At 46.4% G+C, this 12,257-nt stretch overlaps 1 protein-coding gene across 1 annotated transcript in view; it reads right to left on the bottom strand.

The window, feature by feature from the left end:
- Window positions 1-12,257, bottom strand: part of USP35 (ubiquitin specific peptidase 35) — a 31,438-nt gene that overhangs the window by 1,056 nt on the left and 18,125 nt on the right. The window contains exons 6-9 of the mRNA XM_006882891.1: window positions 9,194-9,387; window positions 7,454-7,547; window positions 6,198-6,304; window positions 4,358-5,660 (exon numbers count right to left, since the gene is read on the bottom strand). Of these exons, the coding sequence (XP_006882953.1) occupies window positions 4,358-5,660; window positions 6,198-6,304; window positions 7,454-7,547; window positions 9,194-9,387 (1,698 nt within the window). The remainder of the gene's footprint in view (window positions 1-4,357; window positions 5,661-6,197; window positions 6,305-7,453; window positions 7,548-9,193; window positions 9,388-12,257) is intronic.

Below are 12,257 nucleotides of genomic sequence, written 5' to 3'. Positions count from 1 at the left end.
AAATACATGAGATGAAGCTTCACCATCCTTGCCTCCAAGGAGCACCCTGGCTGCATTTTCTCCAAGACATATTTGTTCTTTCGGCAGTCCATGGGACCTTCAATACTATTCTCCACCACTATAACTCAAAGGCATAGATTCTTCTGTCTTCCTTACTCATGCCCAACTTTCAGTTACCTAATAAGTAACTGAAATTTCTAGGACTGAAATCAGATACACCTTAATCTTTAAGCTGGCATCATTGCTCCTGAACACCTTACAGAGGTCCTTGATAGCAGATTTGCTCAATACAAAAAGACTTTTGATTTCTTGCCTGCTGGTTCCAAGGGTGTTGATTGTGAATCCAAGCAAGAGGAAACTGTTGACAATTTCAGTCTTCTCCCTATCTATCATAATGTTGCCTTTTGACCTAGTGATGGTTTTTGTCTTTTTTACATTGGGATATAATCCATATTGAAGGCTGTCATTCCTGATCTTCTGCAACAAGCATTTTAAATCCTCTTTGCTTTTGGGCAAGCAAGGCTGTGTCATCTATATTAATGCACGTTGTTGATGAGTCTTCCTCTGACCCTGATGTCACACTCTTCTTCATAAAGTCCAGCCTCTCAAACTATTTGTTCAGCATGCAGACTGTATAGGTATGAAGAAAGGATACAGACCTGCCACACACCTTTCTTGATTTTAAAACCATGCAGTGTTCCTTGCTGTGTTTGGACAGCAGCTTCTTGGGCTAAGCCTAGGTTTCACATGATCACAATTAAGTAAGTGTAGGTCAGAACTGTTATTGTTCTATTTGCTAAATATTTCCAATATAAGTGAAGTCAAAGGCGTAGTTCTATTGGTTCACTCAGGGTCCAGTGCACACACACCCCCACCCTGAGAAGCCTTCTCTCCCTGCTTTTACTGTGCATTCTTACATTCTGGGCCTCTTCCCACATGCTTATCAAAAGTGCTGCAGAATAACTACACATTTGGTTCCTTGTCTCTAATAACCACAATAAACAGAGTGGGAAGACAGATACAAGCAAAAAGGAAGAAACTCAAAGAGAAGCAGCTTGTCTAAGCTGGTCAATCAAGATGTAACAATAATAACTGGTGGCTGGAATGCAAAAGTTAGAAAGAAAAAAGGATCAATAGTTGGAAAATATAGCCTCTATGGCAGAAATGAGGCCAGAAAATGTATGATACAATTTTATACAATGATTTATTCATTGTAAATATTTTTTTAAAAGTGTGTGTGTGTGTGTGTGTGTGTGTGTGCATTTTCAAATTGGATCTGAAGATTGCCCCTCCTTCTCCAGCAAAGCATCTGGTGAATTTGAACCATGTACCTCTGGGATTGCAGTGCAGCTTCTTGCCACTAGGCCACCAGATGTAAATACCTTTTTTAAAAAACATAAGTGGCAACTATACATAGTGATCTCATCTCATGGACTACACAGAAGTCAAAATGACTACATCTGTGGAAAGATGGTGGAAAAGCCAAAATTTACTAGTCAGAACAAGGCCAGAGGCCAGCTGTAGCACAGACCATCAAGTGTTCACTTACAAAGCAACACTAAAACTGAAGAGAATTAAAACAAGTTCATGACAACAAAATTGTATCCTTGAGTATATCCCACTTAAATTTAAACTCTATCACAAGAACAGATTTAATGCTTTGAACACTAATGATCAAAGACTGGACAAGTTGTGGGATAACAAGATACATGAAGAAAGCAAAAAGGTCATCTAAAAAACAAGGACCAAAAAACCCAAAAGACTGTTAGAAAAGACTGTGAAACTTGCATAAATGATGAAATAAGAGAGCTGTATGGGAGATTTCAAGGGGCAGTTTGTGAAGGCAAAGCAAAATATAACAAAATGTGCCAAGAACTGGAACTAGAAAACCAAAAGGGAAGAAAGACAGGGTAATGGTAGGCATAGCTCAATGGTGACTGATTATATAAAACATGAAGAATGGGAATGATTATATGAAACACAATATAAATGAAGGAGAGTGTGAACACAGTGTGTACCAATGTGGTAAGCAAACTAATATAAAATTAAAAGACTGAAAACATTCAAACTTTAAGCTGCAATGCTGAAGTATTCTATGAACAAAATACTAAATAAGTCAGGAAGTAGCAAAAGATGGAAGACGTGTTTCACTGTTTCAAAAAGAAATGTACATTAATCATTTAAGAAAGGGAGCTCAGGTGCCCTAGTGGCAGGGAATTTCACTGCTGACTCAAAGGCCCCTGATTCAAATCCCCCATGAGAGAAAGACAGACAATCTCCTCCCATGTGATCTGCAGCCTCTGAAAACCCTCTAGGGGATCAGCTTTGAGTTGTTTCTCACTCTACAGTATATAACAATCATTTCAGAAAGTAGTATATGATCTAGAGCCAATGGTACTCATGGAAGAAGTCCATGCTAACATGAAGGCATTGAAAAAAAAATAAGACTCTAAGAACTGATAGAATATTAATAGAGAATTTCAGCAAACAGATGCAGCCCTGAATGTGCTTACTCATCTACACCAAGAAATTTGAAAGATAGCTATTTGACCAACAGACAAGAAGAGATTAATAAATTTGGCCATTCTCAATCCACCCCCCAAAAGAGGTGATCCAACAGGATTTAGAAACTATCAAATAACATGATCCATATCACATGCAAGTATTATCTTGCTTAAGATTATTAAAAAATTGCTGAAGCAATACAGAGATGAGGAGTGGCCAGAAATTCAAGTTGGATTCAGCAGAGGGTATGAAACAAGGGATATCATTGCTAATGCCAGATGGATCTTTGTTAAAAGCAGGAAACACAGAAAGATGTTTACATGTGGTTTTTTGTTGTTTTTTTTTTAATTTTTTTTATTTTGTGTGCGTGTACCGTCAAATCAGATCTGACTGGTACAGGAGGATATTGCGCCTCCTTCTTCGGCAGAGCATCTGGTGGATTCGAACCGTGTTCCTCTGGGATTGCAGTGCAGTTTCTTGCCACTAGGCCACCAGAGCTCCCCACATGTGTTTTATTGACCATGCAAAGGCATTTGGCTGTGGAGATAATGATAAATTATGGATAACACTGAGAAGGCTGGGGAGTGCAGGACAGGTAACTGTGCTTATGTAGAACCTGTCCAAGAACCAAGAAGCAGCCATTCAAGCAGAACAAGGAAGGTGTGCATCAGGGTTGGACCCCTTCACCATACCTGTTTAATCTATATGCTGATCAAATGATCTGAGAAGCTGGACTCTGTGAAGGCTGTGGCATTAGGATTGGAAGAAGACTTATCAACAACCTACATTATGCAAAGGATATAACCTTCCTTGCTGAAAGTAACAAAGACTTGAAGTACTTAATGAAGAAGATAAAAAAACTATATGCCTTCGACATGGATTACACTTCAGCATTAAGAACACAAACATGCTCACAACTGGACCAATAGGCAACATTGTTAGAAATGGAGAAAAGACTTACGTTTTCAATGATTTCCATGATCAAAATCCATGGAAGCAGCATTCAAGAAGTCAAAAGACATGTTGCATTGGACAAATCTGCTACCAAGAATCTCTTTTAAAGTGCTAAAGAGTAAGGATGTCAATTTAAAGATGAAGGTGTCTTGGCCTAAGTCATGGTAATTTCAATTGCTTGATATGCATTAAAAGTTGGGCAATAAAAAAAAATTTTTTTAAAAGTTGGGCAATGAATAAGGAAGATGTAAGAATTGATGCTTTTAAATTATGTTGTTGAAGAATACTGAATATACTATGATGTTGTGTACCATCAACTCAGATCTAACTCATAGCTAACCCTTTAGCAGGTTTTCAAAGGTAGTAAATTGCATGGGAGGAGAGTGACCTATTTTCCCCCGTGGAGCAGCTGGTAGATTCGAACCATTTATCTTTGTGTTGGCAGGCCATTTCCTTACCACTGAGCCACCAGAGCACCCTGGAATATGCCAGAGACAGCCAAAAGTACAAACCAATCTTGGAAAAAGTACAATCAGAGTGCTCCTTTGAGAGAAGAGTGGTGAAACTGTGTCTCACATACTTGGGCATGTTATCAAGAGAAGCTAGTCCTCGGAAGGGAATATCGTGCTTCTATTTCCAGGTGGAGGGTCAGCGAAAGGGAAGATCTTCAACAAGACGAACTGAAACAATGACTGCAGCAGCAGCTGGCTTATGCATAGTGGAGCCTACAAAAGGGTGGACCAGAACCCGGCAAGGTATCCATCTGCTGGACACAGAGGTGGCTAGGGCTCAGAGTCCATGCAATGGCACCTAACAATGACAGCAAGCCAGTTGAGAAGGGACCGGACCGCCCATATTCATGTGAGATCAGATCAAAGATCCTGATGGGTTTGCTCACCTGCAGGTAAAGGATGTTGTCTTTGGAAATGGCTTCCATCAAGTCTTTATGAAGGGTGGGCTCAGCCCGCACCCTGGGGGAGCCAGGCCCAGCTTCCAGCCCTTCCCCAGGCCGCTGCCGATAAAAGAGCACATAGGCTGTGTCCTTGGGGAAGAAGGAGGTGACGTTGCTGACAGACTCAAAGGAGGAGAAGGACACTCTGGTGTCATTAAACAGGTACCACTGGTTCTCGGGCTCTGGCCTGTCGGCCGTTCCCAGAGGAGGAGGCAGGCGGGCAGCCCCCTCTCGGGCATAGCAGTAGTAGTGGCCACTCTCCGAGGACACGCCCGAGTGCACCACGACACTGCACAGGTCATAGGCCTGGCCCCGGCCCCCGGCCAGCGGCAGGCGCAGCAGCAGCGGGATGGCCACATCGTCCAGGATCTTCCTGCGCCGCATGGTGCGCAGGTCGAAGGAGAAGCGCAGCAGCGTGAGGATGAGGTAGCGCGGGCCCTGGCTCAGCTCCACCGCCTTCTCCGCGTCCTGCAGGGAGGCGCACGAGTCGCAGTAGTAGCGGTTCTCCGCTGTCAGCTTTTCGGGGGACAGGAAGTAGTTGACGAGGTCCAGGACGGAGCGGGAGCCCTCGGGGCCACATAGCTGCTCCGCAGGGCGGGTCATGTCCCTGCGGGCGCCAGGCCCAGAGCTGTCCTCGTCCTTCTCCTTCTCGTTCTCTGCCTCCTTCTCCTTCTCCTTCTCCACCTTCTCTTCTTCCTTCTCCGCCTCTTTCTCCTTCTCCCCCTCCTTCTCCTTTGCCCTTTCTTCCTTCTCCTCCTCTGCCTCCTCCTTCTCCTCCTCGTGCCGGTCCTCCTCTTCCTCCTCCCTCTCCCGGGGCTCCTCCTCACGGCTGTGCCCAGCGGGCCCAAGGGACCCCAGGCCGGTGATGTCCAGGCCCGTGGGAGGGGCGTCCCCTGTGATGCAGTGTTTCCTTTGCCTCCTCTGACCCTCTGGGCCTGGGGCCTGGGATTGGGGTGGTGGCTGGAGGTCCCGGGTTCGGATCTCCTCTGCCGGGAGCATTACGGAGCCCAGGCGGCGCCGGCGACAGCGCTCAGGCGGAGGAAACGCAAGGGAGAGGTCCGTGAAGGCTTCCTCCCTGGAGGAGACGTGGAGGCACTGCAGACAGCATATCCGAGTCACAATCTTGCCGCCAAACATTCTCTCCACGGAAGTCAAACTTGGGCTCGGGGACTCCTCGGGTGGGGACGGCGAGCTGGACTGCTTGAGCTTCTGGCAGATCCTGGCGCCTGTTTTCTCCTCCTCGTGCAGCCTGCAACAGGGAACACAGGGCCACAGGCGTGTAGTGCACACAGCCCATCTCTGACCTGCCTCGGTTCACAGCCACCCACCGAGTCACGTGCAGACGTGCATATGCAGGGAGGCTTAGGCATGCACGCACAATGCATGCCGGGACGCTGCATGCACTCACACCACCAGGTACATGCTTTATCCTCACCTGCATGGCTCACGTACACACACTGCCTGCATGAAGGCTTGCCAAGTGTGTGTGCACATGCCCCCAGAGCAGAAAGATGCAAACTCATGGACACACTCAGGCAAACAGCTGCCTGCAAACACCCACACTTACCCATCTTCCCTCCCCCACGTGGATGTTTCCATTCAGTATTTCCCAAACTTCCCACCACAATACCTATCACACACCAGGCTCCACTATATGTGCACAAGCATAGCCCAGCTCTTTCATCGCCAGGAAGAAAGCGCACTAGTGGAGATGTGGGGCCTTCCCAGGCACCCTCACCTGACCTGGAACCCCCTGCTCAGAGCCAGGAGCCCCAGCCTCACTTACCGATCCAGCAGGTACTTCAGGTACTCTGAGCAGTCTTGCTGGGTGCCAGGGCTGAACCAAGGTGTCCAAGAAGCAGAGAGAAAATTCTCTGGGGAAATTGCAGGCCGCTGGGACCGAGGCAGTGAAAGACTGAGTTAGGGGTGGGAGGCAGCTCACCCACCAGCTCTCAGAGCACTGAGGCTGAGTTGACTGGGGACTCTGCCCCTTACTGCCTGGCTTCCTCACTGAAGGCCTCCCTTCCTAATTGCCCTGACCCATCCCATCCCATGAAGCCTACACATCTGGGCAGCATCTGGATTCATAAAGATTAACAACTAGGGGCTCAATCCTTGAGCAATTTGCTCTTTTCTGACATATGTCATATTTTCTGTCTTTGCTTGTCGTTCCCTCTGACCAAAACACCCTTCTGCCCATCAAAATCTTCCCTATAGAGTCAAGTTCTAGAAGCATTGTCACCCATTCCACGACATGGCCCCAAGGCTCCGTCTTCCATCCTAATACACCTCTCCGGTTTCCCTGCACAGCGTTTCCCTGTTTAAGTGCTATGCCCACTCCCTGCAGGTCTGGCTGCCAACCATGTAATTAGCTCCAGGAGGGCAGGGGCTCTAGTGTACTCACCTCAGTTCCCCTGCCCAGGGCCCTGCATTACGCCTGGCTAAGGGCTTTGGGGTCTATTAGGAAGAGACAATATTTTTCACTTTGAATCCTTGACACCTGCAGCACGCTGGGCATTGAGGGAGTTCAGCTAAAGACAGAGTGAATGAAGCAAATACCTAAGCACAAAGGACTGGATCACAGGTAGCAGAGACTAGGGCAGAAGAGAAGGCCAAGTGAACAAACCCCTCCTGGGCTATAGGAAACCCGCTGCCATCATGTCAGCCCGAGTCATAGGACCTCCATCTGGTGTCTAAGGCTGGAAATCTTTGAGATAAGAGGCTGCCTCATCTTTCTCCTGAGAAGCAGCTGTCAGATTCAGATCACTGGCCTTTTCATTATCAATTCAAAACCAAACACACTATGCCACCAGAGCTCCTTCTCCTGGCCTATAAGGACATTGAACTGGCCCAGTGGGCTTTGTGTATAAACCTGGACTAGAACTCAGTCACTTAACCCAAGAACCTGGACTAGAACTCAGTCACTTAACCCAAGAAGTGAGAGCTTACAGCAGGTGCAGGCAGGGCATAGGGGAGGTGAAGGGTGTCATGCTGGGAAGACGGGTCTACGTTGTGACCCCTTCCTACCCCCTCTGTGCTCACCTGGCTGTGTTCCAGAAAAGCAAAGAGCCACTGCAGCTTGGTCATCAAGGGCTGTGAGTTGTTCTCAGTCAAACGGAGCACACAGTGTCTGAAGCTTCAAAACAAAGCAGGGATACTCAGAGTAAGATAATGGCACCCAAGCAGCCTCTATATGCCCATCCTGCTGGAAACCAGAGCTCCAGGCTAAGGGCAGAGCAGGAATTTCCAGCTCAGGTCTAGGCCAGAGTCAGGAGAACAGCTCAGCTTGGACTATCTGAGGTCAGAGGCAGGGTGTGCGGGTTTAGATAACAAATGGTTCAACCAGGTAACCCCTGCAATTCCTTCTAACTAAGACACCCCAGGACCCCAGATTCAGAGATCCAGATGTCCTCAGGTCCTATGGTCCCAGGGCTCTAAGGTGTGAACTCTGGCCGACTGTAGATCTGTGTCATTATCACCAGCCACTCACATACTGTTATCCCTGCTTCCCTAAGAAGTGACCTTCAGAGTCATCCAGAATCACCTCAGTGTCCCCATGTGCGCAACCTTGTCGTTGGGAGGACCCTTCGTTACCACTCCCCTGCCTGCAGATGAGGAAGGTAGGAGTCACTCTAGGGAAATGCTAAGAGAAGGAAACGCTGCCAAGGCAGGCCTGCCTCCTCCTCACAGGGTTTGCTCTTACAACAAGGAGGCTCCTTCTGACACCCACATTTCTGAAACAAGCTGGATGCCAGGCCCAGTTTAGTTCCAGTTCCCACAAGAAGCTGTGGACAGACAGTCATGAATTTCTCCAAAGAAAGCCCACTGAGGAATACCCACGGGCCTCAAAGTGGGGACACCCAGCCAGTCCGTGACAAGTTCAGAACTGAATAAACACTTAAGAACTTCTATAGTGCTTGAGTGTGGATAGCTATTATTATACAGGCACATGGTCATTTTTCTGATAAGTTATTTTCATTCTATTTTACAAAAGTAATTCTTTGCAACAGATTAGGACATTTTAAAGCTAAATCAAATAACCAGAACTTCACCACAATCTGACAAGCACAAGAGGCAGCACTTGAGGGTGTCTGAGAGATGAGCTTCCATCCTCTCCTACTGAGAACCGGAAGCTCAGAAGAAACTCCTTTAGTCAATAATTTGAGGTCAACGACCCATCTAGAATGAACCTTACTTACACTATTACTTTCTGAAAAAAAGATGTCTAATACAGAGTTTGGGTGGCCTAGTGATAAGGAACTGAGCTGTCAACACAAAAGTATGTGGTTCAAATCCACCAGCCATTCCATGGGAGAAAATGGGCAATCTCCTGTGCAATTTACAGCCTCAGAAAACCCAGTGGAGAGTTAGCTAAGAGTCAGTTCCAACTCGATGGTGTGTAACAACAATACCAGAGTTAGTAGGAGCTCGACCCTGAAGACACAATTACCCCTTGATCTCCTACTTGCTCTCTTGTGTCACATCTGGAGAAAAGTCAGTGATGACAACAAACCTAGAACAGGCCCCATCCCCAGTGTGGTCTGGCCTCAAGGCCCTTAATGAGTTTCCATCAGTCTTGAGCCACAGTTTGGGCAACGGCTGATGTTTCTCTGGGGTCTCCTGCCTGCCCTTTATGTGCCACAGACCCCAGGAAATCGTGCTTACAATGTAATGCAAGACCCACTCTCTTCAACATCATCCCCAAGTCTACCTCTGTGCATTTCTCACCAGGGAGCCCCAAGAAGAGCAAGAGCAGATGGGGAATCTGAAATCAGCACCTACTCAGAAGCCATGAACAGGGCCTGAAGGATGCTGTTCACATAGCATGTGTTGCCCAGGTTGATTAAACCAATCTTGCCAGTGTCTGACTTGGCCATGAGCCGAGGGTAGAAGCCAGCCAGCTCGCTCTTCTGCGAGGTCCAGGCATCCTGCCCCAGCAGCTGCTTGATGCGGTCCTCATTGGGAACATGAAGGTCCTGCGGAGGCAACAAGCAGACAAGGCAGTGTCCACCAGGATCAACTCTAAAAACACTATTACTTCCGGGAAGCCTCCCAGACACACCACCCTCAAATGCTCCACAGATGTATGTGGACTGGCCCTGCTCATAAACTCAATCCCAGTTTTCATCTTAGCATGCAGACCTTCCATATGATCTTTTGTGTTACAGCTTCCTAAGAAGGTGGAATGATCTCCATTTTGTAGATGTAAAAACTGAGGCTCATAGAGGGAAAGAATATTCCAGGGTTATGGAAGCAATAAGTGAAGGATTTATATGTTCTTAAAAGAGCCCAAGATATGATCCCAAGGTAAGAGCCTAAGCAATGACAATGCTGGTCCACCAGCCATGGCAAGTGGTGTCACAATCTCAATTCTAGTTTTGCTTTATTGTCTTTACTGACTCTCTGGCCACAGTCAGTGAGCCTCCGTGACTCAGCTTCCCAAGATTCCAGTTTCCTTCTTTATCAAGTGAAGATTTGTGGGAATCCAGGTGTTAAGCCAAATGTTAAACCAAATGCTTAATTGGGAGCTGAAGAAGGCACGAAACAAGGCTGTATTTCTCTTGAGAGAGATCACAAGAGATAGGCATTCAGGCAGACCTGTGGAGCCCCCATTATTTCCAACGGTTTGCTCATTAGCCACTTTGTACCTGAGATAAGCAAAAGAAGGTCAGCAGAGAAAAACACAGCCAATTGGTAAAGTATTTTCTCTATGACTTAGATCCTGATAATTATATACAGGCAAGAGAGACTAAGCTCGGGGCTGCAGCCTTGGAGCTGTACACCCTGCCTTTACTCTCTGTTCTGTCCCTCGTTTCCTGATGTCCCCATCTCCTTCATTCGTCCTGGTCAGCAACAAAGATTCTCCGACCTTGTATCAGTCTGGCATTCTATACACCCAAACAATGCTTGCACACAATGATATTCCTGCTTTCACCTCTACTTTTAGATTTGCAGAGCCAGCTTCCAAGAGCAGTAGTCACCCCCCACCTCCGGGACTTGATCCTACAGTCAAGATGGTGGGATTCTAGGGCTATGAGGTATGGGTCCTTGTAGCATGCTTCCCACTCGTTATTCTTTCTCACACTAAACATCTGCATCAAGAACAACAATAGTAAGGACTAGCTCTAAAGAAAACTCTTAAGCAAAATGTCGTGTTATCTCAGTAGATTTAATTAGCCTGTGTGTTTGGGGGGGGCACATTTGTAATTTATGAAGTATATATTTGATCCTTGAAGATAAAATTCTATTTAAGAGAAATTCTGAGCTTGTGTCAGGCTGCTTTTCAATTAAGGCCTTTCTGATATTAAGTGCTTTGGTGACAGCTTTTTTGAAACTTGGACATGCCGGATCCCTACCTCTACCCTCACCATTTCTGACCTGCCTTCCATTCCTTCACCACGGCACCCCTGAAGGGGTGCGCCTCCCACTCCATGCCTTTCCCCGTGACTCCTCTGGACGGTCGCCCTCCTGCCAGTCCCCTCTTCCCTAAGCTTTCCAGGATCCTTTCAAGTGAGCCCAAATCCTATCTGTATGTGTCTTACATATATATAAGCACCTACACAGACTCACCTTCTCCTCTGGACCCCACGATCAGCCCAGTGTGCAAAGATCAGATCAGTATGCAAGGATGAGTCTCATACACCTTCAGCTCCCTTCAGGGTCCAGTACAAGGCTGTATTCTTTGTTTGCATCTATATTACAACACCCTTTACAATAGAGAATGTTGTCATGATAGTTCATACATTCATTCACTCACAGAAGACACAGAGATCACAACCACTTGCTCCTCGCCCACCAGAAGTTCACGACCAGAAGGAAGCAGATAGTAACAGACACCTCCATTCTAATGCCTAAGACTTCAGGTTACATTTCCAGCAAGTCCTGTCTCCTTTGCCCATTCAATTCCAGTGACTGTTAATGACCTAGCAAGGCAATCCTTCTATTGTACGCTAGTTCTATTGGAAATGTCTTTATCATGTTAACGTGGCAAAATTGAGACTCTCCCTGTAGCTGTCACAGGTTCTATTCTATCAACAATGACTCATAACTGATTATTCCCTTTTGTCTTTTATAATTTTGGGATTATAAATTCATCTTTTCATTCAAATTGTACCTGGGTGACTTGAAAGCAGTTTGTTTCTGTTTTAATTCTGGAGAATTATACATTTGTGACTATTTTTAATAAAGTTGGTTTCTGAACTGGGAGTTTCCACAACCCCAGAGAGGATGGAAATGTAAACTTCAGTTCCTAAATCCACATGAGAACAGGCAACTGATTACCAATGTCTTCTTTTTTTTTCAATATAAATTCCAAACTAAGCAAGAAAATGTTCCTTGACTTATATTTGGGAAAACACACACACACACACACACACACACACACACACACACACACACACACGTCTTTCTACAGAGATGTAATTGGCCATCAAGTGAGAACTGACCCACAGCTGACCCTACAACAGGTTTTCAGAAGCAGTAAATTGTATGGGAGGAGGGGAGGAGACTGCCTTTCCTGGGCAGCAGTTGGTGGATTTGAACCACATGACACTGGGACTGCAGTGCAGCTTCTTACCACTTGTTGCTATGTAGAGTTGGAACCAACCTATAGCTGACCCTCTAGCTGCTTTTCAGAGTCAGGATATCACACAGGAGTTGGTTGCTCATCCTTCTCTATGGAAAAGCTGTTGTTGTTGTTGTTGTTGTTAATGTGCCGTCGAGTCGCCTGCGACTCATAGCGACCCTATGTACAACACCCCTAAACTCCACTCTGTCCTGTGCCAATCGCACTGTCTCTGACACTCCCATCCCAATTATCCCAGTCACTGAATCAATCCACCTCATA

This window comes from Elephantulus edwardii, unplaced genomic scaffold (assembly GCF_000299155.1).
Source record: "Elephantulus edwardii isolate Elephantulus edwardi_28Jun2011 unplaced genomic scaffold, EleEdw1.0 scaffold00025, whole genome shotgun sequence".
NCBI lineage: Eukaryota > Metazoa > Chordata > Mammalia > Macroscelidea > Macroscelididae > Elephantulus > Elephantulus edwardii.
The sequence above is the reverse complement of the archived record's forward strand: the minus strand, read 5'-3'. Positions and strand labels throughout refer to the sequence as shown.